The sequence below is a fragment of the Trematomus bernacchii genome, unplaced genomic scaffold (assembly GCF_902827165.1).
Source record: "Trematomus bernacchii unplaced genomic scaffold, fTreBer1.1, whole genome shotgun sequence".
NCBI classification, from domain to species: domain Eukaryota; kingdom Metazoa; phylum Chordata; class Actinopteri; order Perciformes; family Nototheniidae; genus Trematomus; species Trematomus bernacchii.
Window position 1 is genome coordinate 53,169 of NW_022987797.1, and position 27,048 is coordinate 80,216.

At 39.3% G+C, this 27,048-nt stretch overlaps 1 protein-coding gene across 1 annotated transcript in view; it reads right to left on the bottom strand.

Moving 5' to 3' along the window:
- LOC117497908 (protein-glutamine gamma-glutamyltransferase 5-like) overlaps positions 1-27,048 on the bottom strand; it is a 42,652-nt gene that overhangs the window by 15,071 nt on the left and 533 nt on the right. Inside the window, exons 2-11 of the mRNA XM_034149942.1 lie at positions 22,869-23,039; positions 19,033-19,281; positions 16,292-16,410; positions 15,873-16,001; positions 15,507-15,684; positions 14,671-14,806; positions 13,929-14,038; positions 6,118-6,233; positions 5,368-5,494; positions 1,196-1,476 (exon numbers count right to left, since the gene is read on the bottom strand). Coding sequence (XP_034005833.1) covers positions 1,196-1,476; positions 5,368-5,494; positions 6,118-6,233; positions 13,929-14,038; positions 14,671-14,806; positions 15,507-15,684; positions 15,873-16,001; positions 16,292-16,410; positions 19,033-19,281; positions 22,869-23,039 — 1,616 coding nt within the window. The remainder of the gene's footprint in view (positions 1-1,195; positions 1,477-5,367; positions 5,495-6,117; positions 6,234-13,928; positions 14,039-14,670; positions 14,807-15,506; positions 15,685-15,872; positions 16,002-16,291; positions 16,411-19,032; positions 19,282-22,868; positions 23,040-27,048) is intronic.

Consider the following 27,048-nt stretch of genomic DNA (forward strand, 5'->3'; position numbering starts at 1 on the left):
GTTCCAAGCAAACGAGTGCTTTTGTTTTGAAATCACTTCCGCGAGTTTCGCGGCCCCCCCTCCCCCGCTACAATGACCATTAGACCATTTAGTAAAGTAAAAAACAAAAAGCAAAAACGCCTCACAGACACTCTTCCGTTTACTTGTTTAATAAAGAAAAACAAATGGTCCGTAGATACACGGATTAATCTCCCTCCATCATGTTGATTTGAATCAGAAGTTCTGAACATGAGCCCGCCCCGCTCGACCTTCTGAGCCAATCACAGCGCGATAATGACCTGCCTTCCGTTTCAACCATACTCCTTCCGTTTCCACTATACTTTCTCTCACACATACATGTATTCTTCTCTTGCATACATATATTGTCTTCATACATACATACATTCTTCTCTTGCATACATATATTGTCTTCATACATGCATATATTATTTATAATATTAAATGTAAACATTGAATGAATGTGCATGAGAGCAAAATGTATAAATATGAGCATTAAAATATATGAATATGAGAACAAAATGTAAAAATGTGTGAGTGAAAAACGTATAAATGTGTGAGTGACAATGTATGAATGTGTGCATTGAAATATGATAATATGAGAGCAGAATGTATGAATGTGTGAGTGTAAATATATATGTGTGTAAGAGTGAAAATGTATGTATGTAAAAGGAGAATGTATGTATGTAAGAGTGAAAATGTATGTATGTAAAAGGAGAATATATGTATGTAAGAGTGAAAATATATGTATGTAAAAGGAGAATATATGTGTGTAAGAGTGAAAATATATGTATGTAAAAGGAGAATGTATGTGCGTGAGAGGACCAGTATGAATTACGGCCTGTACGGCCCCTCATAGGTTAGCTCTGAGTGCTAGCGATGCTTGCTAATGTAAACAAAGACCGTATTACTTCCAAAACACGTAGCGCATTGTTTCTGATAGTGACGTTTCTGATAGGGCCTTGGGTGTAAAGCCAGCCCAGATTTCCGATATTACGTTATATTGGCAGCAAATCTGGATCAACTCCGTTGCAGCCCCGTTTTTAGAGATTTGGGTACGGAGGAAAAGAGAGAGGGTTGTGTTTTCTGACACTTTGTGAGTTCCCTGACACACCGGGGACACATATTCATGTATAAAAGACATACAAATGTGCATTTTGCATGATAGGTCCCCTTTAAGGGAGTTTCTGTGACGCACCTCTTCAAACTGCATGGTCACAGGCGGAGGTGGAGGTATGCAGATCGGTATTTCTGCATCTGAGGTCTCATTCCCAGCTTCGTTCTCCTCCTCCTCTTCACTCTCATCATCTTCCTCCTCATCACTCGGGATAGCGTCATCTGTCTCTTCCACAGCCACGTTGTCCTCCATCTCATCATCGTCCTCGCCCTCCTCAATCTCATCCTCATCCTCATCCTTTTCCTCATCATCATCCATTTCGGATTGGGCGTAATCAAAGACCTCCCTCTCCTTCTCTGTTCCTGTAAATTGACAGGAATAGTTTCAAAATCAATTTCCAGAGATACCTACGGCTGTTTACAGAGGGGGAAAAGTAGAAATATGAGTTAAAGTCCTGCAATAAAAACATTCCCTTATTTAAAAGTATAAAAATATTAGCATCAAAAGAAGGCTACATAAAGTTATTTTTGCACTGGCCTATTACAGAAAAAGATATACAAAATAATGGTATCATATATATTGCTTTTTATATATAAGCTTCTTTTTTTTACTATAATGCTGCCAAGTAGCTTGTGAATTTCCGTTAGGGATCAAAACAGATTTACCTTTATTAGCACATAACACATTATTTGTTGATTATATTTTGTATTATTAATCTGAACCGTTAAAGTAACTTTAGTCATGAAAACATTTAGTGGACCTAAAAGGATAATATTTCTCTCTGAATTGTGGCGAACTGGAAGTATAAAGTAGGAGGAGATGGGAATATTGGAGTGAAGTACAAGTACCTCAAAACTTGAGTATCTCTAGATCAGGGGTTCCCAACCCCCGGTCCGCGGACCGGTACCGGGCCGCGGAGGTGTTACTGCTGGGCCGCGAAATAGCTGTGAGTTTATCGTAATATTTGCAGAAATATAAATATATATAAATATTTTATTAAAAAAAAAAAAAAATTCTTTTAAATTTTCGCACCTATACCAGTCATATTATTTCATCCAAAACATACAAAATAAATCTAAATTGGTTAGCATAAGGTCTCAGCCTCTCGTGCGCAGAGAAAGTTACCGGTGCGCCAATAGGAAGTGGAGCACACAGGAGACAACCGTTTCATCGCAGACTGTTATGTTTATGTGGGGAAATGGCAGTGCATACATTATTTGAGATATATTTTAAACTCGGACTTCATTTTAAGGACATTGCGGCCAGGGGTGTTGTGGAGCTATTTTTTTTTTGTTGTAAAACCTCCTTCACTTGCAGCATCAGGAGGCAGCCTCTGAGAAGTGCAGCACCAGCGCGTACACAGCGCCTTCACTGTGTTCACCACTGCAAGGCAGGCTGCTACGTTTCAACCACACACACCTCTACACACACACATCGAACGGCCCGATTATTCCCCCTATTACTTGTTGTATGAAGGAAATACGGTCAATACGGTCACAAAGGCGCATGATGTGTGTGTGTGTGTGTGTGTGTGTGTGTGTGTGTGTGCGTGTGCATGTGCGTGTGCATGTGTGTGTGCTCTGCGCTCTGCTCAGCTCCGCTGTGTGTGTGTGTGTATGTTCGGTGTGTTTGTGTGTGTCCAACAACGGCATTTGTTTTCAAATGACCATGAACAGTAATTTACACACATCTGGCCAACTCCATAATGTATATGTGGGTGTTCCCAAAATAAATTAGTTTAATCTTAATCTCGATGTAGTGCTAAATGCTGTCGGAGAGCACCGGCAGCTCTGTGATCGCTTGACACCGCCGGAACTAATGATCCGTCAAGCGAACTATTCCGGACACCAGCACCCGACCGGACTGTCACTGGACAGCGCTGTCAGTGTCAGGGTGCTGATGTCAGTGAGTGTAGAGGTGAGCGCAGGTGCAGAGATGAGTGGACCTCAGCAAACTTCCATGAACCGCTTCTTTGCGGGCTATTCTACTAAAAGAGATGGTGAGGCACAACCCGAAAAAGCTACCAAAAAGAAAAAAACGAGCTTTAATCGCAAATACGATTCCTCGTATATCAAATATGGATTTGTTGCAACGGGCGATTCGTTGGCGCCAAAACCATTGTGTGTTGTGTGTGCCGAAATGCTTTGTAATGAAGCAATGAAGCCATCGAAACTTCAACGGCACTTGTCAACCAAACATCCTTTTCTGATTGACAAACCAGTTGAGTTTTTTGAAAGGAAAAAACGCGAGTTGGATGGGCAGAAGCAAGTGTTAAAGTCCACAACGTCAACGAGCGTCGCTGCAACAAGGGCTTCATATCTGGTTGCTCACCGAATAGCCAAAGCTAAAAAGCCCTTTACAATAGGAGAGGAGCTGATACTGCCCGCTGCCAAAGACATCTGCCGTGAACTTTTAGGAGAAAAAGCAGCTGGGATGGTAGGACATGTTCCACTCTCGGACAATACTGTTGCCAGGAGGATCGATGATATTGCCGAGGATATTGAAGGGCAATTGTTGGACAGAATAAAAGCATCTCAATGGTACGCAATTCAAGTGGACGAATCCACTGATGTGGAAAATAAGGCAGTTGTGTTAGTTTATGTGCGCTATGTGCATCAAGACGAGGTGGAGGAAGATTGGCTCTGTTGTCTTTCACTTCCAAGCTCAACCACCGCCTCCGAAATATTCAGAGTGGTGAATGAATACATTGCAGGCAGACTGGATTGGGCGTTTTGTGTCGGGGTCTGCACTGATGGGGCTGCTGCGATGACCGGCCGGTTGTCGGGGTTCACTGCCAGGGTGAAAGAAGTGGCACCGGAATGCGAGGCAACTCACTGCATGATACACCGTGAGATGCTGGCAAGCAAGAAAATGTCCCCTGAACTGCACACGGTCCTGAATGATGCAATAAGGGTCATTAACCACATCAAAGCCCATGCCCTGAATTCGAGGGTGTTTGAATTATTGTGCGAGGACATGGATGCTGATCACAGACGCCTTCTTCTACATACAGAGGTGAGGTGGCTGTCGAAGGGGAAAGCCCTGACGAGAGTGTTCGAGTTAAGAGAGCAATTACAGAAATTCCTCTCTGACAAGCAGTCACCTTTAGCCGCGCACTTTAGTGACAAGAGCTGGCTCGCAAAACTAGCCTACTTGAGTGACATTTTTATGGCTTTGAACCAATTAAATCTGACAATGCAGGGGAGGATGGCTGACACATTCAGGCTCGCAGACAAAGTCGCCGGATTCAAAGCCAAGTTGGGAACCTGGGCACATCGCGTCAACCAGGGTGTTTTTGACATGTTCAGCAACTTATCCAGTTTTTCGGAAGAAGCCGAGGGACTTGGCGAGTTGATACACAGCCACCTGCTATCACTGTCTGATGCGTTTGAACGCTATTTTCCATCTGCAAAGGACCCGAGGAATGGCAAAGGATGGATGCGTGATCCATTTCTAAATGACGATGGACGAGACCAGCTCCCATCGCAACAAGACGATCAGCTGATCGAGCTAATGAATGACGGAGGACTGAAAACACTCTTTAATTCAACATCGTTGACATCCTTCTGGATCAAAGCGTCGGGAGAATACAAAGAGATCGGCACGCTTGCTCTGAAGACACTGCTCCCGTTCCCAACGTCATATCTGTGCGAGGCAGGTTTTTCTGCCATGACGGCCACTAAGACCAGACTTAGAAGCAGACTGGACGTGAGGAATACCCTGTGCATTTCATTGTCAACCATCACGCCCCGGTATGACGTTATTATGGCTGGCAAACAAGCCCAGGGGTCTCACTGACATTTCAGTTATATCAGTGGTCCTAATTTGTTTTAATTGTATCCTGGTTTTAAACTTTGTTAATATGTTTTGGATGCATATTGTTCTATTATTTGTTCAGGCTGTTACATACAATTAGCCACTGTTGCCACCTAGGCCTATATTAGGCTATATTATATTATATATTATATTAATATTTGTAAAGCGGTCCTAATTTTTCGTTTGAATTGTATCCTGGTTTTAAACGTTAATATGTTTTGGATGCATATTGGTATTTGTTCAGGCTGTTAAATACAATTAGCCTCTGTTGCCACCTGCTGGTGAGTAAATATTAAAATCAGTTAAAATTGACAACCGGTCCGCGATTTTTTTTTTAATGTATCTGCCGGTCCTTGGCACAATAAAGGTTGGGAACCCCTGCTCTAGATAATTACTCTTCATCCCTGGCTGTTTATGTGTTCTTCAGGCGAACTCACCCTCTCTGTATTTGTAACTGTCGGTGATGTCCAACCTCTTCTTGGAGCCGACAGACTTGGTGGAGATATTGTGACCCACCCTTGCAGTGTCAGAGAAAATATTCAATTTGGAGCCATCAGCCTTAACCTGATAGGACACACAAACAGTAGCAACACAAAGAAACAATGAATTACACAAAATCAGTAAAAAATGTCTTTGAAACCATTTAGCGGTGTGTGTCTGCACTGAAAATAGTGAAACGTTGACTTGTAAATGTATTATGTCAACAGATTTCACATAACTGTATTAGGTTAGTTGAAAGCAATAACATTAAGTTTAAATTAAGAGAATATTCAACTTAATATTATTGCTTTCCATTTTGTTGTCAATTTGTTGACATAATACATTTAATTAATGTCAGTGTTTTAGTTTTCCCGTGAACGCTGATTTGTCATATTTAATAGTTCAACATTTATTTTCATGCTGTTTTGTATATAGCAAATTAATCATTATTTAGTGTCATTAATTAAGTTATTACCCATAGTAGTACATATGGTTTTTCACCAGGGAAATAGAGGCACTCAAAGCCATTGCCTTATTGTTTGATCTTTGAAACCTAAGGGAAATAAACCGAACACACTACAATCTTGCCTGGACAATGGACTGCTACCCGATGCCTCTATGGCAGTTTGATTTCGAGTTAGTTTTCTGTTTTTTTGGTTTTTGAAATACCAGCTACACTGTGTACTGTGTGTGTGAGGCTCACTGACCAGCCAGTCAATGCAGTCGGCGTTGACCTCGGCGAAGACAAATGGGATGTCATATTTAAGGTCTGTCTCTCCTTTTAGGATGGCTTTCACCGGGGCGGGACCACAGCAGAAAATACCTGCAGGAGGAGAAAAATAATTAAATAAAAAAACATTCCAGGAGTGTTTACGTCACTTAAAACCGCTTTCTGAAAGATTTTGAAATGTCTCACTTTGATGCCAAGTGGTGGTTGTATTATTTTTCTGGTGGTCATTTTTGACGTTAAAAAGCCGGCCCGTAAGTTTGCCTAAACCTAAAGCCAGAACTCTCACATCTGTAATTGTGAGTCCTCCTAAACCTGTCCCTACATTGACATTTTTTTAACTTTGATTATGCGTAATATGTCATCAACGTTCACATAACTGTATTAGGTTCGTTGAAAGCAATAATATTAAGTTGAACCTAATATAGTATATTTAAACTTAATATTATGGCTTTCAACTAACTTAATAAAGTTAGGTGAAATCTGTTGACATAATACATTAATGATTCAATTCAACGTTTCAGTTTTTTCAGTTTAACTTAAATCTGAAAAAGTCATAATTGTAATGAGGTTAATTGGATCTACAGGGCTAGATAGGGTTAGGGTTTTGGGGAGCACGGTGCACAGGCTCTCGGGTAAGTATTTTTGTTTAAAAACCTGTAATAGGGGGTGACGTAGGAGCAGCGACATGTGAGGATGCAGTTTTCTGAGCTCTGCTTGGAAAGAACATTTAAAAAGTTATTTTCGCCTCTTTTCTCGCTCCCGTGGGGTAAATGTATCTCTAAAGTGTTCAGCTATCTAAAAGTGACCGTGTTTTGATTTGGTTGTACATAACACTCTCAAAAAATGCCGAAGAGCCAAAGATCGAAGCCAGGCCCAAACGCCACGGACTCGCCTGAGAAAGTCACGGCCGGGTCGGCGGAGCCGCTGTCGGATACACAGACAATCATGATCGCCCTAAAGCAGACTGAGCAGTGTGTGCTAACTAAGATCGACTCAACGGTGACGGCGGCTGTAGGTGAATTGCACACCAAAATAGACAACTTGTCGAGGGACTTAAGATCAGAAATCTGCAATGTGCGCACAGAGTTTGCTAAGGTTGTTGAAGATGTTAAGAAGGAGAACGCAACTTTCGTAACGCGCATTGAAGACCTTGAGGAGGGGGCTAATTGCTATGCTAACCGGGTAGTGGAACTCGAGGCTAAAGTTACTACGCTGTCCTCACAAGTAAACAGGTTGGTGGACAAAACCGAAGATCTAGAGTCTCGACAACGGAGAGATAATTGTCGACTAATCGGTGTGGCGGAAGGGGCTGGGAATATTCGACCAGAGAAAGCCATAGCTCAACTACTGCAGGATGCTCTGAGACTGGACTACACACCGACGCTTGACCGTGCACATCGGGGCTTACAGCCGAAACCAGCTGATGGGGATGCCCCGAGGCCGATCATCATTAAATTCCACTACTTTCAGGAGAAAGCTGATATTATACGGAAAGCCATGGGAGCGGGGCCCATCTTCCACAACGGAAAGCGTTTCTACATCTACCCGGACTACACGCTCTCTGTGAGGAAAAGGAGGGCGGCCTTTACTGAGGTCCGGGGGCTGCTGCGCAGATGCCCTGGTGTGAAGTATGGTCTTGTGTATCCAGCCACACTTAAAATCACAACCTCAGCTGGTGAGCAAAAGTCATTTGAAGACCCAACCAAGGCAAAGCACTACATTGAGACGGATTTGCACCCGCGGGACCCGGAGGGAGAGTGATAATCAATATTGGGGCCATGACAGGTACTGTTGGAGCTGCAGGATAATGTCACAGCCTGTGTCACAGTGACTAAATGTTTGACTGTTAATTACACTACAGTTGGTTGCGCTTTATGTGTGGACTATGGACAATGATGAGTCAGGGAAATGACAACAATGCAGATTTTCTTAAGTTATAGCTGTTTGTATCTCCCAACTGTAGGTATTTAAGGCTGTTTTAAGTTATGACCACATAAGTGCAGCAATGTCGGTGCTATGAGAGGGGCCATGTTTAATTTAAATTCATATTGTTCTGCCCTTGCACAGTTCAGTTGAGAGTTTAGGCTAGTCTTGACGTGTTATATGCCTAAGAGTAGGATGAGTGTTTGTAGGGCAGTCTCAGGTTTTAAGAAGACCAGCCCAGGGATCCAGGATGGTAAGAGTTTATTTGTTACCTTTTTAGCTTTTGTCGGTTTTATGGTATTTTTTTGTTTTTCTATTGTTTCATGCCTTAACCCAAGATTGCACATATGTGTTCAGATTTTGCCAGCTTTCAAGTCCAGACCATGTATCCAGTGGCAGAGTTATGGCTCCTGATGCTGTAGACAAACAACAAGGTGCATTCTCTTTCATCAGCTGGAATGTCAAAGGCCTAAATAACATGGTGAAACAGAGAAAAATATTTGCCCATTTAAAATCATTGAAGCCGGATGTGATGTTTCTGCAGGAAACACATCTGAATATTAACTCCCAAAAGAGACTAAGATGCAGTTGGATTGGACAAGTGTATCATTCACGTTTTGATTACAAAACCAGGGGCACAGCAATTTTAATTAGAAAGGGGATACCTTTTGAACTCTCTGAAATAATATCTGATCCCAACGGTAGATATATTGTTGCAGTTGGCAGGTTGTTTAATACTCCTTTAATATTGGCTAACATCTATGGACCGAATTGGGATGACTCACAGTTTTTCATAAACTTCTTTTCAGCTCTCCCTGACCTCAATACCTATACATTGGTATTGGGTGGTGATTTTAACTGCCCACCATGTTCACCATGCCCACCTTGACAGATCCAACCCTAGACCTAATAGTACCCTGTCAACATCTGCGATAAACTCCTTCCTGCGCTCCTGTGGCCTATCTGACCCGTGGCGGGCAAAACATCCTAATCCTGTTTCAGATGATTCCGATTTTCATCCCAAAATCCTTTTTTGCCCAACTAGACAGCCTTATCTCTGCGTTTATATAGAATAAGAAGCCTGCACGCACAAAGAAGGCAAATCTGGAGAGGGTCAAATCTGAAGGTGGTTTGGGTCTACCTAATTTCCTATTTTATTACTGGGCAGCTAACATTGCTAAACTCACATACTGGATTACCACATTTGCAGACAAGGAGGGCCCAATATGGGCTACAATGGAGTTGGAGTCCACACTCCCAATTTCCCCAATCTCATTTTTAACTGCCCCCCTTCCATTGAATGTTAAAGTAAGTGAGTTTAACTCAAACTTAGTGGTCCAAAACTCAATTAAGATCTGTGGTCAATTTAGGAAACATATGAATCTGAAAAGCATATGCAGTTTCTCGCCAATAATGTCCAATCACCTTTTTACACCATCCCGTTTGGACATGGCATTTGCTGTTTGGCATAGAAGTGGCTTGGTCTTTTTTCAAGATCTTTTTAGTGACGACAGTTTTGCATCCTTTACACACTTGTGTAGGGATCACAACATACCAAAATCTCACTTTTTTAGATATCTCCAGGCTCGGTCTTTTGCGTCAAAACATTTTCCAGGATATCCGTGTCCACCCTCTAAAGATCTAGCTCACTCGGTTCTTAATGTGAATCCATTTAATAAAGGGGCTGTGTCCAAAATATATACATTGATTCTGAATAACTGCCCTCCCACATGGGACAAAATTAAAAAAGCATGGGAAGGAGATATTGGTGATTCTATTTCAGAGGAAGCCTGGGAAAGCATTGTTTCACGTATACACACCTCTTCTTTCTGTATTAGACATGGATTAATCCAATTTAAGGTAGTACACCGACTACATTACTCCAACGACAGACTAGCTAAGATCTTTCCCAGTGTCGCTCCAACCTGTCCCAGGTGTCATTATTCCCCTGTCTCCCTGGGGCATATGTTCAGGTCATGTCCGTCATTAAGCAGTTTCTGGGCTTCTGTGTTTCGGTCACTTTCTGCAATATCTGGCACGATACTATCTCCTAACCCTCAAACAGCTATTTTTGGAACTGTTGACACTGGACTAGGGTTCTCCTCCCTCCACAAAAATGCGGTTGCCTATGCGTCGTTGCATGCCCGCCGTCTCATACTGCTAAATTGGAAAGGAAAAAATCCCCCTTCCTATATTCATTGGATCAGGGAAGTGATGCTTGGGTTAGACTTGGAAAAATTGCAGTGCGCGGTTTAGTTAACAAATACAACAAAACTTGGTCGCTATTTATTACCCATGTTAGAGGCCTTTCCCTCACCTGATTCACTGTGCATTTTTCTTTGACTATTGACCTGGACACTCTGGGGTCCTTAGTTGTGGGCTTGAAGTTGTTACGTACCTTGTCACACTAAGGGTTTAGAAGACTGGCAATAAGAATAGCATAAACTAAAATGTTTGTTTGGGTTATGTGTGTGATGTTTTATATCTGATTATTTACTCGTATACTGTCTATCGTCATTATTTTTGTTGTATGTGTTTATTTTGGTCTATTTCTATTTTTTTTTTTTTCATTTATTTTACCTGTATTTATATATTTTTTATATTTGATTTCTATGACAATTCATTTATTTTTGTCGTATGTTTGTCTATTCACTGGGGGATACCACCTGGAGGGGGAGGGGGGTGGGATTTGGGGGGTTTGCAACTTTTTGTCATAAATATTGGACATACTGTATTTGTGAAAAACTGAAAAATAAAGTTGTTAAAAAACTTTTTTTTAAAAAACCTGTAATAAAACCAATACAAGTTTATAAAAGCCATGTTTGGTCTGTGTTAAAAAATGAAATGAAATAAAATAAAGAAAATGCAAATAAAGGGATAAAAGAGAGCAGCGGCTGAAGCACAGAGTGTGCGGCGGGGTTAAAACCTCATCCCCCGGTGGTGTGTCCGAGGCTGCGTCCCACAACATCTGGTAAAAGACCTGGTAAGTAAGCTAAACACATCTGGCTAAAAGGACCGAGGTTGACTTTGTTTAAAATCGGCATGCAGGTAAGATTAGTATTAAATGGTAAATGATAAATAAATACATAAAAGTGCTTTGTAAAATCAGTGCAACACTAGAACCGCCAACGGGTCAATTTTACCCGCAGCTGTTTTTTGATTGTATGTAACTTTTTTTCAATAAAATATTCAAGTTTCCCAGTCCTTGACTTTTCCTGAAAGTGTGTTATGTAGCACCCTCTGTTGTTAATGGTCAATATGAAGTCAGATTGAAAAAATCGCCCAAAAAAATGCCATTTATACCTATATCCGCCAGCGGGTAATATTTACCTCATAGAAAATGCAGCGTAAACATAACGTGTTGCTATAGCAACGTCTTTTGTCTACTGCGGTTCCTTATAGATAGAGAGATAGATTGAGAGAGAGATAGATAGATAGATTGATAGATAGATAGAGAGAGATATAGAGAGAGAGATAGAGAGATAGACAGATAGATAGATCGATAGATAGTTATGGAGAGAGAGCAGAGAGATTTGTACCTAAACAAAACACAAGTCTAACACCAAGCGTTTAAATCAGCACTGGTAGTGATATTTTATACTTCATGGTATCTGCACAAACGATATCATATGAAAAGCTGAGAGTCCACAGATTCTATTGGTATACGTTTCATCCCTGTGCGATCAAAACTCACTGTTCTGTATGATAAATAAAAGAACATTGTACCTTGAAAATCAATAGCGGGTAAATGTGACCCGTTGGCGGTTTTAGGTATACAGCGACCTCTGGCGGTTCTAGTGTTAAAAAAAAGGGCTGGTAAAAAAATCACATCAACCCAAATAATACAAGATAACATAACATATACAATATATCAAATATAATATATAGAACTATAAAATATAATATATAAAGTATAAAATATATAAAATATGTCAAATGTAAAGTATAAAATGCACACGGGTTAGTAGGCACACGGGGAAGGAAAATATTTTAAAGTAAAGTCAACCAAGTGTCCCTAAGGCCCCGGCTCCACGAGGACGAAAACGGGTTGAATCCGCATATTTCTCATGCGTATAGCCCTCTAAGCTCGACGACGCCGTAAGGGAAACGTAGAAAACAGACCCCGCAAACGACAACGGGTCCAAAGGTGGATAGATCTGGGAACGGAGCGCTCTGGGGGGTCCAACGGGGCCGTGGAGTCGCCTATACGGTCATTCGTTTTCATAGCCCCGCCTCTCCCCCGCAGGGTTGCTATCGTGCTCCAGTCGCTACTGACCATGCTACAGTTCTTTGTGCAACATCTACAGGAGCTCCTCCTTGAATTCAGATTATTTATCTTTATCTCGATATGGACATAAACGCGAGTGAAGTCTAATCTGACAGGACGGAGACACGCAGCTCCTGCCGCTGTGATGCAGCGGGAGCAAAACACACACTTCAAGTCAGATCATCACCCTTAGCTATTTTAATTACCTCTCAAACTACCTAAACTAGTTATAAATATGTTCATTTTTACTGTCGGGTCACTCATTACAGGATCAGCTGCTGCATGAGACAGACACTGACGCTGTCAGAAGAGAGGAAAAAGAGACAGGCTCAGTGTATTTGATGATTATATATCATTACATCGTCGTTATTCATTTGTTTTAAAGCTCAATAAATAACAATGAAGACCTTTGACCGGCACTTTTATCATTTTGTCCGGAAGATTTAAACTTTAACACACGCTGACCGGCGAAAAACTCTGCCCGGTTCTGTCGGCCCCCACCGCGGAGAATACACAGAAGTGCAGCCATGACAACCATTCTTCTTCGCTGCTTTTGTGGAGGAAGTTGCTGCTTTTGTGGAGGAAGTTACAGCGCCACGTACAGGTTCGGCATATGTACTGCAGCTTTTCCAGCGTTTGGATGCAAACGGAGCCGTCTCGTGGAGCTTGACACAATCCGGTGTATATTGCGTGGGGACGGAAGGTTTTTTGCGGTTGCATTTGCGTTACTCCGATGCGTTTTGCCGTATTTGTCCTCGTGGAGCCGGGGCCTAAAAGTGTTTAAAACCCAGGCCGAGGTCTAGGTGGTGCAGGTGAGACATGGGACACGCCTTGGATGATGTTTAGAAATACTTTATTAAAGGGATTGTTCCAGGGTGTTTCTCTGCGGGAGGCTCCAACATCCATTTCAAATAAATAAAAATAAAAAGTAATAACTCAAATATGAATAAAATAATATAAACAATGTTTAAATAAGAAACGGGGGATTAATAATATATAAAAAGATCCTCCTCTTTTGGAACCTATTAAAATAAGGAAAACATGCAATAAACCGTGCAAACATAGAATCAAGTGTAACATGTAAAATATAAATAGTAATAGAGTAGGGTTAGGGTCGCGAGGCCTTCTAGATTTTAAGGAGTGTAAGAAAATTGGCCCTTATCTCAGACATTTATTTATTTGTTTGAAGGAAACTAAAGGATACTTTATTTTAAAGTTTGGATTATTATTAATGAAATAACCTTCTCTCATGATACATGAGCAGTTACCTGTGCAGTTTATTACTTGGTCTGTAATGTTGTTTTTCATGCATTATAATAAAATAATATTTTTTATAGTGATTGTCTTTCTACCTGTCTATTGCATATTTCAACAGCGAAATATTAAAATAACGACTAGCCATAATTACAAGGGATTTGTTGGGAATATAAATGATCAATCATCATTTTATGATTTTAGTCAAACTTTCATCTAGAGCACAATAAATATGGAAGTTCTTCTGAGCAAAACTATAGACTCCAAAGGATGAATGCTGTATTATTTTGTAACTAAGAAAGTAATCAGCATGAACTGTAGTTTATAAAGTGTAACATCCGTACCATCGCTCTTCTCCTGTGGTGTTGGATCCACAACCTGCCAACCGTCAAATGCTCCGTCCTCTGAAAGATCAGGGCGCCTCATCCACGCCTCCACCCACACGTGGTAGTTCCTAAGACATTAAGTAACAGTTATATTAGGGCTAGGCGATAGTGAAATACAATAAGAATCATAATCTCTTTATTGTCATCATACTTTGGTATGAGGACATTTTGTTTGGATCGCTTACTAGAGTTAGACACAAATAAATAAAAGCAGTGATAAAAGCAGAGGTAGCAGCAATGACAAGGCACTGCATGGTAAAGCACTGAGATTAAATTAAATTAAATGTCAATGTACATATTTACAAATGTTACAGACCATAAAATGTTATAATACAAACTACACAAGTTTAAATATAACTGGGTGTTCGTAAATTGATGCAAAAAATGATCATAGATGCTAAAGAAAAGAAGAAAGAAAAAGAATGCATTTGTATTTATAAATATTGTAATTACAGTCTTTGAAGGGTGGAGGTGTAAGTTATCAACTTTATGTTGACGAAAATCATATATCAAGAAAAGGTAAAAAAAAAAAGCATATACTAATGCGTTCATCAACCCTGGAACGTACACATGGATTGCTGCTTTGACGTTATTGGGGCCATACACTTTTCATAGGACCTTGTTGTTCACTCTGGATACGTTTTCTTCAACGTGTCGTGCAGTGTGTTGATGTTAAGTAAATGTTTTTGTATCCTCTCACCAAATGCTGTCATGGGATGCTTTGGGTGCGACTCCGTAGTCGGCGTGGTACTCGTCGATGATCAGATTGGCGTTGTTGTCGTGGGCTGACGAGAAGTTGGTGACCACACGACAGGGGATGCCCAGCAGGCGCATCACTGCAACCAAAAACAAAGACTTGATTTAACACTAGATGTTACCCTATTGCACTGAAAAAACCCTGAAACGTTGACTTTAATTAAATGTATTATGTCAACAGATTTCAGATAACTGTATTTGGTTAGTTGAAAGCAATAATGTCGAGTTTAAATAAAAAATAGTAGGTTCAACTTAATATTATTGCTTTAAACTAACCTAAAACCGTTATGGGAAATTTGTTGACAAACTATATTTAGAGAAATGGCTTCAAACTCAGATTCAAATGTACACTAATCTGCATGGGAGTTTAATTCAAAGGGAAAGTTCACCCCAATATTAAACATAAACATATAGATTATTTTACCTTTTTAGGATATTAGTGTTTTTTTTCCTAATTTCTATGAAAGCTGAAATACATTATTTTCTTATTTGAAAATTCGAAATTATTTTCCATAGCTTTCAGATCATGTGACTCCAGATGAATGCAGCATTGTATTGCTACACTGGACGGGCAGGACATACTTTTATTGGCATTACCAATACTTTTACTTTTGGCACTGTTTTTTTTTTTTTATGCCTTATAACTTATTTGCTAGTTTTCAAATGTAGTATTCCTTATTTAACTTAGGATATAAGTACTTCTTCCATTCCATTCAAACTATCTTGTTGACTTGTCTTATGAGCATTTCAATAATTCAAATGTAATATTAAAACTGTTACCTGAGCACATCACCCCAGCAAACACCCAACACTGGCCATATTTGACGGGGTGTGCACCGATGTTGTACCAGCGACGCAGGATGGGGTAACTGCCACTCCAGTGAGAGGGGGAATACCCCCCAATATATGAAGTGCCCCAGTTCCCCTGCAGGACCCCCCGGTCATCTTGAGAGTTTATCTGAAAGAAAATAAGCACACTCTTTTTAGCGATAGAACGTTTTTACTTTCTGCATTAAGTGGTATCAATGTCTCGCATCATTTCTGGATTTTTGGTACACAACAGTCTGAACTGTCAGCCAACAAAGGCTTAGCTGCTATAAAAAGGTTTAGGAAGCAGTGCGTAAGAAATACAAATATATATCATACCATGGCGCTGACCACGCGGCTGACGTAGATGGGGTTACAGCGAGCGGAAACATCGTCAGCAGGGTCTTTCTCGTGTTTGAGGTTAAGGTCCAAAATCAATAAACTAATTTCCACCATGTTGTCCTCAAACTGGAAGAAGGGAGAGAATTTTGAATTGAAATATATAATATATTTGAATTATTTAAACTTTAAAATATACATCATTTGCAGTTTGCTTTATAGTAGATAATTAAAATTCAAACTTAAAGTTCACCCACTAAAATGTCAGATTTACAATTTAAAACTTACATCTGTGATACTAAAAAAAGAGTATTGGGTACTTGAATTCTAAAAAGTATATAAAAAAATGTTTCAAAACACTGTGTGTGTGTGTGTGTGTGTGTGTGTGTGTGTGTGTGTGTGTGTGTGTGTGTGTGTACCTGTCCAAAGTCCCAGGCTCCAGGGGAGATATGTCTTTGACTGCCTCTGTAGATGACTCCTTGTTCATTCATCACATACTCCTTTATCTCATTCTCATCCTTCAGATACACCCAGTCATCTACAGACAGACAGACAGACAGAGAGACAGACAGACAGACAGACAGACAGACAGACAGACAGACACACAGACACACAGACACACAGAGAGACAGACAGACACACAGACACACAGACACACAGACACACAGACAGACACACAGACTTTTTATTTGTATTTGATGGTATGGGTTTACAAGTATTCAAATTATATGATAAAATGTCCTGTATTCAAAATCTTACTTTAGCAATCTTACTTTATGGCAAAAGAGGACAGATGTAACTGTAAAAACCCTTTTTTCCCCTTTTATTATCTTAAGTCCTTCTGATGTACTTTTACTTGAGAAACAATTTGTAAAGCAGCATTTAACTACATTCCACATTAGCCTACATGTGGTACATTCTTTCTTGCATAGTGATTATTAAGATAAGTATTATTTTCTTCCTTTTACAACAAACAATTTTTGTCACCAAAGATAAATAAATAAATAATGTTTTGTTTGACTATTCCATCGACCAACCCCAACCCCCTTTTTATTTAAGTTTAAAATAAAAATGTTTTGAGTGACTTTAGTTTAGTTAATTTAAATGTTAATTTGTAATAATTTATAAAATAAAATAAAAATATACTATATATAATATACTATATATATATATATAGTATATTATATATAGTATTATTTATTTATATTTATATATATTGATAGATATAATTTTTTTTAACCAGACTGTTTAAACTCCTTTTCACTCTAAAATAACTTTAATTATTTTGCCATAGGGTAGATATTCTCTACACTGTTGCAGTGTATTTGAACTATTGAGTAACACAGTGTAAAAATACTAAATAATAAATAAATACGCAATATCTGATAATTACTTTTATGTTGCTGCTTGTTAATAATTGTTCAACTATTTGTTTTTTAAATAGGCCTACTGTATACTGTATTATTACACAAGTTAGTTGTTTACTCTATTCTGATTGGTCATTTGGACATTTCACAGGTTGTTAATACTCGATAGCACACAGCTGCTAAGCAAAATAATGACCGTTGCTAAGGAGGATCAAGGGAGAAAAGAAAAGACAGAGCTTTGAACGTCAGAAAAATATATAGAAGATAGACAGGAAGTAAATACTAACGGGAACAGCAGAAGAAGACAAGCAGGAAGTAAACACTAAAGGGAACAGCAGAAGAAGATAGACAGGAAGTAAATACTAACGGAAACAGCAGAAGAAGACGGAAGGGAAGTAAACACTAAAGGGAACAGCAGGGTTGCGGTCGAATAGTCCAAAAATCAGCTCCTAAATTCTAACCCTATCGTCTATTCCTTGACCTCGGAGTGAAACGTCACGGGGTTAAGGGATAGTGGATAGGAGAATTCAAAAGGATTTAGGAGAAGAGACTGCGGTACTTTAGCATACTACTTTAGCGGACTACAACATGGATGTTTAATAAGAACGAGGGACTACTGTAAACTCATCTAGAGACTCTGCACCGTGCTCTGATGCTGTTGTTTTATGCTTTATGAACGGGGACAACAGAGAAACATATTCTTCATGACCAAAGTTGGAATTGAAATAAAAAAGGAAAGTGAAACTTATGCTCGTCACCCTCTCCCTCCGGTCCACATTAATACAAATGATCCCAATACGTATGATTGTATGAAAAGATCTTAAAATCAATATAAATGTATTTATTATAAACGTTAGTCCTTAACATCTATCACTGTGTATATCACCATTCAAACATCTTTTAAAAGTTGAACAAACCCCACACAGCTCAGTAAAGACTGTGAAATGTTGACTTTATTTGATCATTTCAGTAAAAACTAACGTTCATATTTCTCTTTTTGATTATAATACTGATGAACGTTCAAAACAAAGCACTTTGGCAACTTACCACATACGTTTTAAAATGCTTAATAAGCACCGTAACTTTCATGATATCATTTCTCGTTCATAATCGGTTGTTTCCGTGAACGGCCGACTGTTGTGTGACGGCAAGGCAAATGCCGCGGCCGCAAGGCATTGTGGGGCAGCATTTTCTCCTCTCCTTTAGGTTAGGGAGGTCCAGTGGTTCCTAAGCTAAAGGAGGTTATAAAGGAAGTTTGAAACCTCCTTTCCTTTCATTTAGAGAATTCGAACGGCACTTATCATGGCTGCCACTGAGGGACTTCCGGGTCATTTCACTCCGTTAGGAAGGTTCCTAAGCTAAATGGACTATTCGACCGCAACCCAGAAGAAGATAGACAGGAAGTAAACACTAACGTGAACAGCAGAAGAAGGAAGACAGGAAGTAAACAGGAACACGGTATGGGCTCTGGCGGTGTTTAAGGACTGAGCTAGGTTAGTGGAAAAGAAACTGTGAACAGACTTGGACAGTCACAGAAAACCTTGTTCAGTGCTGCTGTCATTTTAGGTGGTTGCTGTTGCCGCCTTTCAGCAGTTGTTACGCAGTGGAGCAGACTATTTTTTAATGCCGAAGCAATACCATCATTTTTAAATCAATTAAATTATTTTCAGTTTGTATTGTATTATTGTACTAACTATAGTGTGACTATAGGCCTACTTGGTTACTTTTAAAAACTGGTATCTTTTAAAGATTTGAAAGTATCTTCCCATTGACCAGACAGATGAAGCACCTACCGGGACACCAGGGGTTGTAGAGCACCACCAGCTTCCCCAGCAGCATCTCCTCACCCCTGAGTTTCACAGTCAGGATCCACTCCCCCACAGGGGTGACAGCCGGGGGGGTGAGGTTGAGGACCAGAGTTTGCAGGGAGGAGTCCTTGTGCAGATCCGCCTTCCATACTGCTATCGCTGAACGGGAGCGGGTCACCACATCTGAGACGCCGAAGAGTGAAAGCGTCCCCTGTTTCTCCGTTGGAATTTCTCCTGCAGAGAGGAGCCAATGAAGTTAACGTAATGGTGCACATGCTATGAAAAATACCCAATTTTGTGGCCATATGATTCGGCATTCTTATAAAGAAGGTCTTGCGCTGTTTGTTAATAAGTAGACGGGGTGTCATCAGCTACAGTGCAGAGGAGAATCCAAATCTTCTGAACAAAGTAGAATCTTACAATTCCATGCATCATTTCAGATTTCAAAAGTAGGCAAATGTGTGGGCATCACATCGATGTCTTCATGATATCAACTGGATTAAAAACATCTGGCCGAAAAGTTCCCTAAAACTCTGTACACCTGTCTAAAAAAAAACATTATAAATTTAGCGAGACTTTTCTGAAGCCCAGAAAGCCATCTTTGACACTACACACACTAAAATCACACTAAGGAGGAGCACATTTTCATAGATTTATCTCAATGCATTATCTATTGGACTTGCCCCAGCAACAGTCAGTGTCACCATAAACCGTAGATCTTGCCAGACAGACACAACTGATTGACATTAGCTCATTAGTGCAGTCACACCCAAACACAAAAACACACAGTTAGGCCAAAGTACCTTTTCTTATCACACCCCTTATTTAGTGGGAATGCTGACACAGCATTCCCACTATCTGTTATGCTACACACAAAATTCTTTATTATTCCGCCGGGTTATTTTGCGCTGCTTCTTCTCCCACATTGAACATCGCAGAAACTCTGTTCAAACATCAAAACGTTCAGCTCGGTCGGGAATCTATGGCTATTACTTTTATCATTCATAACTTTCATAATTCCAGAGATACATCCCATAATACATCCCATTTTTTACATGGAAGTCAATGGAGAACTCTTCAGACTTCAACAATCTTCATGCAACTTCAACTGCTAACTGCTCCTTCTTCAACTGCTAACTGCTCCTTCATACTTTCACTCAGAAACCATTCCAACTTTAAAATGTCACACATCTTTCTGACATTATTCGTGTAACACAACTTTTAAATCTGATTCGTACTTTTAGAGATATTAAACATTGTTCAGACCTTGGTAAAGAGGCCTTCTTCAGATTTTAGAGTGCGTGATGTCACAGCTAGAGTGGAGGACAGATTTAATTTTGCCTTCATATTTTCTTTTAAACCTGCCATAATTCCCAAACCCTTCATTCCTGAGACATAATTTTTCATGACAAACGTAGGAAAACATCTCGTAGCTTGAAAGATTAAAAAAAAATTAAGCAAAATAATTAAACAAAATGCCTCTTGAGGGCATGAAGTGACAAAAACTTTCAACATGTCTCCATTAAACCCCATTGTAAGTTCAGCCTCATCTTTCCCCACCACAGCAGCCGCACACCTTTTGTTAATCTGCCAAAAAGGCCACATTATTAACCCGAAAGTACACAAAAAGTACACTTCAGATGCTCAAGTTCCTTGACATGCTTCACGTTTTAAAATTTCACCGATATCTGTTACGGTTCTTCAACAAAACGTTCACATGTAACAGGTTTATATCTCATTCAGAACAATGAAAATGCATTCCTCTCACTAATCACCATGGAAACCTTTGATCCCTGGGCACGTCGTTAGCTCAAATATAAACACCTGTGTCATGGAACACGATGATGTCATAACTCCAATTGACATAATTAGAGCAGCAGACAAATGACGTGGTCACTGGAGTTTAACAGACTGTCTCAGCCTATTATTTTCCGTCTGATGGAGACTTCATACTGACTTCAACATGTTCCACATATTTTAGACATTATTGGTGACGTATTCTTTTAGTTCTAAAGTTTTCAGTTCAAATATTCTGCTGCTTTTTCATGCATTTAGACTTTTATTTTCTTGTTCTTATTTCACATTCAAGTCCCCTCTATTCATGAACCCTTTAAAGTACTCAGCCAAACCACTTATATACCACGTGCGACTGTTGCTATGTCAGTTAATCTTTCAAATACAAGGTTGCTTGTTTGATTCAAGCTCTTGTAGTCAATATGTCAAGGTATTTATCCCTAACATTTTATCAGCTAACTAATGACACACACTCAGAGGATCTTTATAAACATTTTAAGTATTGCACATCTTTAAACATGACTCTTATACATCACTTTTAAAACCAGCGATGCACTACAGTGTCAGCTTTTCTAAAATAGAAACTTCAATGTTCACATCTTTCTAAATGATTCTACTTTTCAATGACCTACAAATAATCCTAATAATAATCCCATTTTCAATCTTCCAACTGTTCATATTTTTTGGTCAATTAACAAACCTGTTACAAATGTGTTGTTCAACACATTTGAGCCTTTGCCACATTTATTTGAATTATTTATATAATTCCTACATAATGGGGAAGCTTCCCACTCTATGTTATGTAAATACAAGTCTTTGACAAGAAAATATGTGAACTTCTAAATATTTAATGTCGATCCCTGGTTTTGGTTCTAGTATGTTCACTGTACTGTAGGTTATTTAGTGGGAATGCTGATACAGCATTCCAACTATCTGTTATGCTACGCACAAAATTCTTTATTATTATTATATCACCATGGAAACCTTTGATCCGAGGTTTCTCCCATTTTTCCCTTTGAAATGTGGGTTTTTCTCCGGAAGCTTTTCCTTGTACGATGTGAGAGTCTAAGGACAGAGGGTGTCGTTTTTCTCATACTGATATTCTGAACAAACTGTGCTGTTGTATTTGCTGTAAAGTGTCTTTACTGTAGGGTATTTTTATTATATGTACAGCACTTTGGCTCGACCAAAAATCGTTTAAAAATGTGCTATATAAATAAAACTTGATTTGATTTGATTTGATTTGATTTGATTTGATCTCTGGACACGTCGTTAGCTCAAATATAAACACCTGTGTCATGGAACACGATGATGTCATAACTCCAACTGACATGCTCAGAGCAGCAGACTTCAGATAATGGTTAACACAGCTCTACATCAAATCTGATGTTACGTAATGTACGCATCCCTTCTCATAACTTCAGTGAAAATGCTCCAAACGGCACAAAACTTCACAGGTTTGGTAACGATGCAGCCATCAACGCATCTAAGCGTATTATTTTGGATGTCATCAAATGCCGTTAGTTAGTTCAAAAGTTTGCAGTTCAAATATTCTGCTGCTTTTCCAAGCCTTTTTACTTTCTTTTCTTCTCTCATCACACATTCAAGCCCCCAGTGTTCATGTATCATTTCAATCTAAATTCTTCACTTTCTTCTTACACATTACATTTCAGCATAGCAGTTTAGCATCAGCTTTTCAGCATAAAGCATTCCCATGAGCAATTTCTTCAGGAATTGCATTCTCTAGTTATGGAATAACCTCCCGTATTATAGCGATCAGAGAGTCTCATTTTGTCTCAATCCCCCCAACCCCACACCCCTTCTAAATACTGGACCCATGGAGTTACTGTATCATTAAAGAAGCTCAGGATGGGTCATGTTTCTTCAAAATAAAGTGCCCATATAGAGTAACTGTATCCGTACTGGAAGCTCAGGAAGAGGCATGTTTTCAAAATAAAAGTGCCATTTTGGCTTTAGGCCTTTAAGCACAGACATATTTAAAACAAATAATGTAAAGTAAGCCCAACCTGTCTTTGCAGTGATGTGCAGCTGGTGCAGCTTAGGGCCAAAAGGCTGCGCCACATTCAGGGTCAGTTTGAAGGGCTGACCTCGCCTCACGATCAGCTGATCCACAGAGATCTCACTGGTGTGGTGGAGGAAGTTGTTGTTCTTAGGGTGGAGGTCCACTCCCTTAAAAACTGAGAGGAAAAATAAAACAAACATGAACAAGCTGAAAAAATAGCGACCGTCTTTATTCAGATTAAAAATGTAAGATTAGTGCAGTTTTTATGGTTGCTCATAGTGGTGCCAAAAGATGTTGGAAAAGTATTAAATAATAAATTCATAAAATACCTAGAATAAGTTTTGCACACGATTGATGTGATTTATTATTATAGGTTCAAACATTATAGGCAGTTACAGAGGGTCTTACTTGAACATGAAATTAATTTTCATTTTCTTTACCAACCCTCTTTGAAATTCTGTAGAATGTATTTTAATACTTGGCTGGTTTCAGGGGAACAAATTCTGACTTGCTCTTCGAGAACGTTTTTTTCCAGCAGACTGGGCTCTGGTTTCAGACAGAGGGTGAAAAGAGGTGCTGCAGCACAGGCAGTATGAGAAAAATAAAGAGCTTTTTGAACATTAAAGCATGGAGACATGTCACTAAATATATATATGAACCTGAAAATTAGCATGATATAACTCTTTAAGTGGTATAAAGACAACTTCCCTCTCGGGTGGAAAATGAAGTAGTTCCATCCTATCTATCTATCGTGTCTGGACTGCACCTTTACCAATACAATTTAAAGAAAGTTGTAGTACTTTAAAATGTTTGCTTATTTTAAGCTTTTGTACATGAATGTGTATCCTCATGCTTGATTCTACTTATTGAGAGTCACTTTGAATAAAAGCGTCAGCTAAATGAACTGTCATGTGATGTCATCTGTAAAAAATTACTTTTCAACTGATGTTTATGTTTTTATTTTACATGCAAATGATTAAATCCATGTTTACTTGTTATTTACCGTACCAGTTTTCTTTCTTAAATGTTTGGAAAATAATTATGAGTGGGAAGCAGGGTTCGAGTTATAAACTGAGCTCTATGGGGGTCTTTGAAACTAGCACGCACGCACGCACGCACACGCACACACACACACACACACACACACAATAAAAAAAAAAATCGCTAGGCCATCGGGAAACCTCCCGGCCCTCCCGATGGCCAGTCCGGGCCTGCCAGCAGCCCTCCACTTGCTACAAACTTAAATATGAAAACATAGCCGTGGGAACATGTTTCAAATGCTGTGGGGATGACACCAGGGCCGGTTCTGACCAATTTGCTGCCCTAGGCAAGATTTTTGCTGGTTCAATGATATCTTATTTTATCAGTTAACATTTATTTATTCATCCATAGTTTTTAATCTCTCCAGTTTTAAAGGATATTGTTGGTTTACTGTCCTATAGTATACATGTGCCAAGAGCAAGGACTGTCTTAGGTAAGACAGCTTTTATGCTTGCTTGGAACAATCTTCAGCAAGAATTGAAACTGAGCAATCTCATTCCTCTGCATGTTTTTAAAGCTAGGCTAAATGAAATGCTTGTTGATACTATGGGCACTTGTAAATGTCTATAACTATGTAAATGTATCTTGTAAATATAATGTATGATGTCCTTTATTGTTTTATGTTTCATGTGGAACCTCCAAAGTAACTTCCTGAAATGTAATTGTCTGCGGTGATTCTACGGAGTCCCCAAAGGCCCAAAATTGTGCACACAAAACATATTTTCGGCTGCCCGGGCCTAAGGAAGTAGCTCTACTTATGAAATCTCTGTTAGTTTAAACTCCCACTTCACTACTTTACATTCAAAACAAATAGCTTATAAAATGTGGCACGGCATTATTGATAAAGCTACATATTAGTCTATAAAATAGTTACATCATACTTATCTTAACCAGCAACACCAATAAAATACTGCTACACATAAATGCATTGCAAATAATCATCAGTTTTTATTCAATGCATATAGAGGCAACTGAACCACACATCAACATTTCATCCATGCATTTCTTCACTTGTCAGTTGTTGTTCAAGCTCTCAAACAAACAAGCGGGCAGTACATCACATCGGCTCTTTTTCTGCTACTTTGACAACATGGTTGCAACCGGTTTTCGTGCTGTGATGCCAATTTTCATTTTTTTCTATAGTGAGTTGATGATTTCATAAACTAAGAGTGAGGTACATTTTCGCCTCGCAAATTTTCCATCCAAATGAAGCAACATTTCTAAATCATTTTCAGACAAATTTGACTACACATGTTAGTGTTGTTCAATCTTATTGTCTTATATTTGTGTACAGCACTTTGAATTGCTTTGTGTTGAAAGGTGCTCTATAAATAAACTTGCCTCGCCTTGCCTAGTGATGACTCACAATCTACTAGGATTAATAAATGTCCAAAGTGTCTATTACGTTAGTAGGAAATCCAACCTAGAGCAACTGAGCATTGGAATAAAACATGTTGTTTCATAAGGCCCAATGAGAACAAACACATCTAAACGGGAAAGTGTAAAAACATGTTGAATCATGAAACATCTGCTAGAACAAGACACACCAAGTTTTTGTTTTTCTAAAAACAAAACAATGAGGTAGATACTAGCTGTCATTTTTTTTAAGGAGGGGCAGCTTGGGCGTATTGTTGTACATAGCCGTGGGAACATGTTTCAAATGGGGGGTGCTGTGGGGATGACACCAGGGCCGGTTCTGACCCATTTGCTGCCCTAGGCAAGATTTTTGCTGGTTCATTTATATCTTATTTTACCAGTTAACATTTATTTATTTATCCATATTTTTTAATCTCTCCAGTTTTAAAGGATATTGTTGGTTTACTGTCCTATAGTATACATTGGAATGATTTCAAACCTGTTTTTATTTATCCTAATAATTATAAAGGTGTGCCTTGTGATCAAACCGTTTGAGACCCACTGAGATAACTTAGACTAAAGTGAACTATCTAAACACTCAGAGTCCTTTACCTCACTGAGCCTCTCAGGGCACATGGAAAATGTAACCGGGGTGAAAAGGGTGTTACCTTTACTTAATTATGAATGTGAACATCAAGGCCGAAAATTCGTTTTTTTTGTATTATATTTGTATTATATTTCCATTTAATCTTGTGGACGTGCAGATTCCCTGTCCTCCATCAGGGGGTGCTGCAGCACCCTCAGCACCCCTACTTACCACGGCCCTGTATGAAAAGGTTCAACTGCGCACACACACATCATCTCGGCTCGCGCAGCACGCTAACAGGCATAGATTGTGCAATAAAGTATTGCGCACCTTGGAGGTGCAGCGCAGGCATATTGTTATTCAAGAGATGCGTTGTTCTTTTGGAAAACATGTTTTTCTTTTCAATAATACTCATTACATTGACACATGCATTATTTGTGATTAAAATAATGGTTGTTGGTAATGTATTAGCGACCCCCACAGATGTATGATTTCACTGCGTCCGTGGGAGCTCAGACCCCTCCTTATGGGAGCTCAGCTCCCATTGGCTCCCACATAACTCGAACCCTGGTGGGAAGATTTAAAGAAAAGTTTCAACAAGTTAAATAAAACACAAGTCTTTAAAGGTGGGGTAGGTAATTTTGGAGAAACCAGCTCGAGTGCGCTAGAATTTGAAAATACACAGCCGGAAAAAATCTGCCACTTCCTTACAGAGCCCCTCCTCCAACACACACGAACGCGCACATGACCAATGAGGGCACGAGATAAGTTTGTGCACAGATGGAAGGCTGACAGGCAGGTAGGCCATCCAGTTATTTTAGCCGGGCCGGCTCAGATGATTGGTCGTGCTTTTTACAGTACGACGGCTTCCACAGATGACATTTTTTTATGGATTTTTTGTCAAAGCACTTAAGATATTCATTGCTATCGGGATGTTAAGAGCATTCCATGGAATATAACAAAAAGTGTATCTCGAGCCGGTTTCTCAAACTTACCTACCCCACCTTTAAAGTAATTATTTGTATTTTGTGGTCATACTTGCAGAATATTGAAGGAAAAAATGTGTGAACATGTACACTATACAATACAATAGTAAGCAACAAAAAACATTTCATTTTAAAGAACCCTTTTGTTTTGTTTTTAGTTAATATAATAGACAATAGACTTATACAATCTTATTTAGGAACATTTTAGACAATAA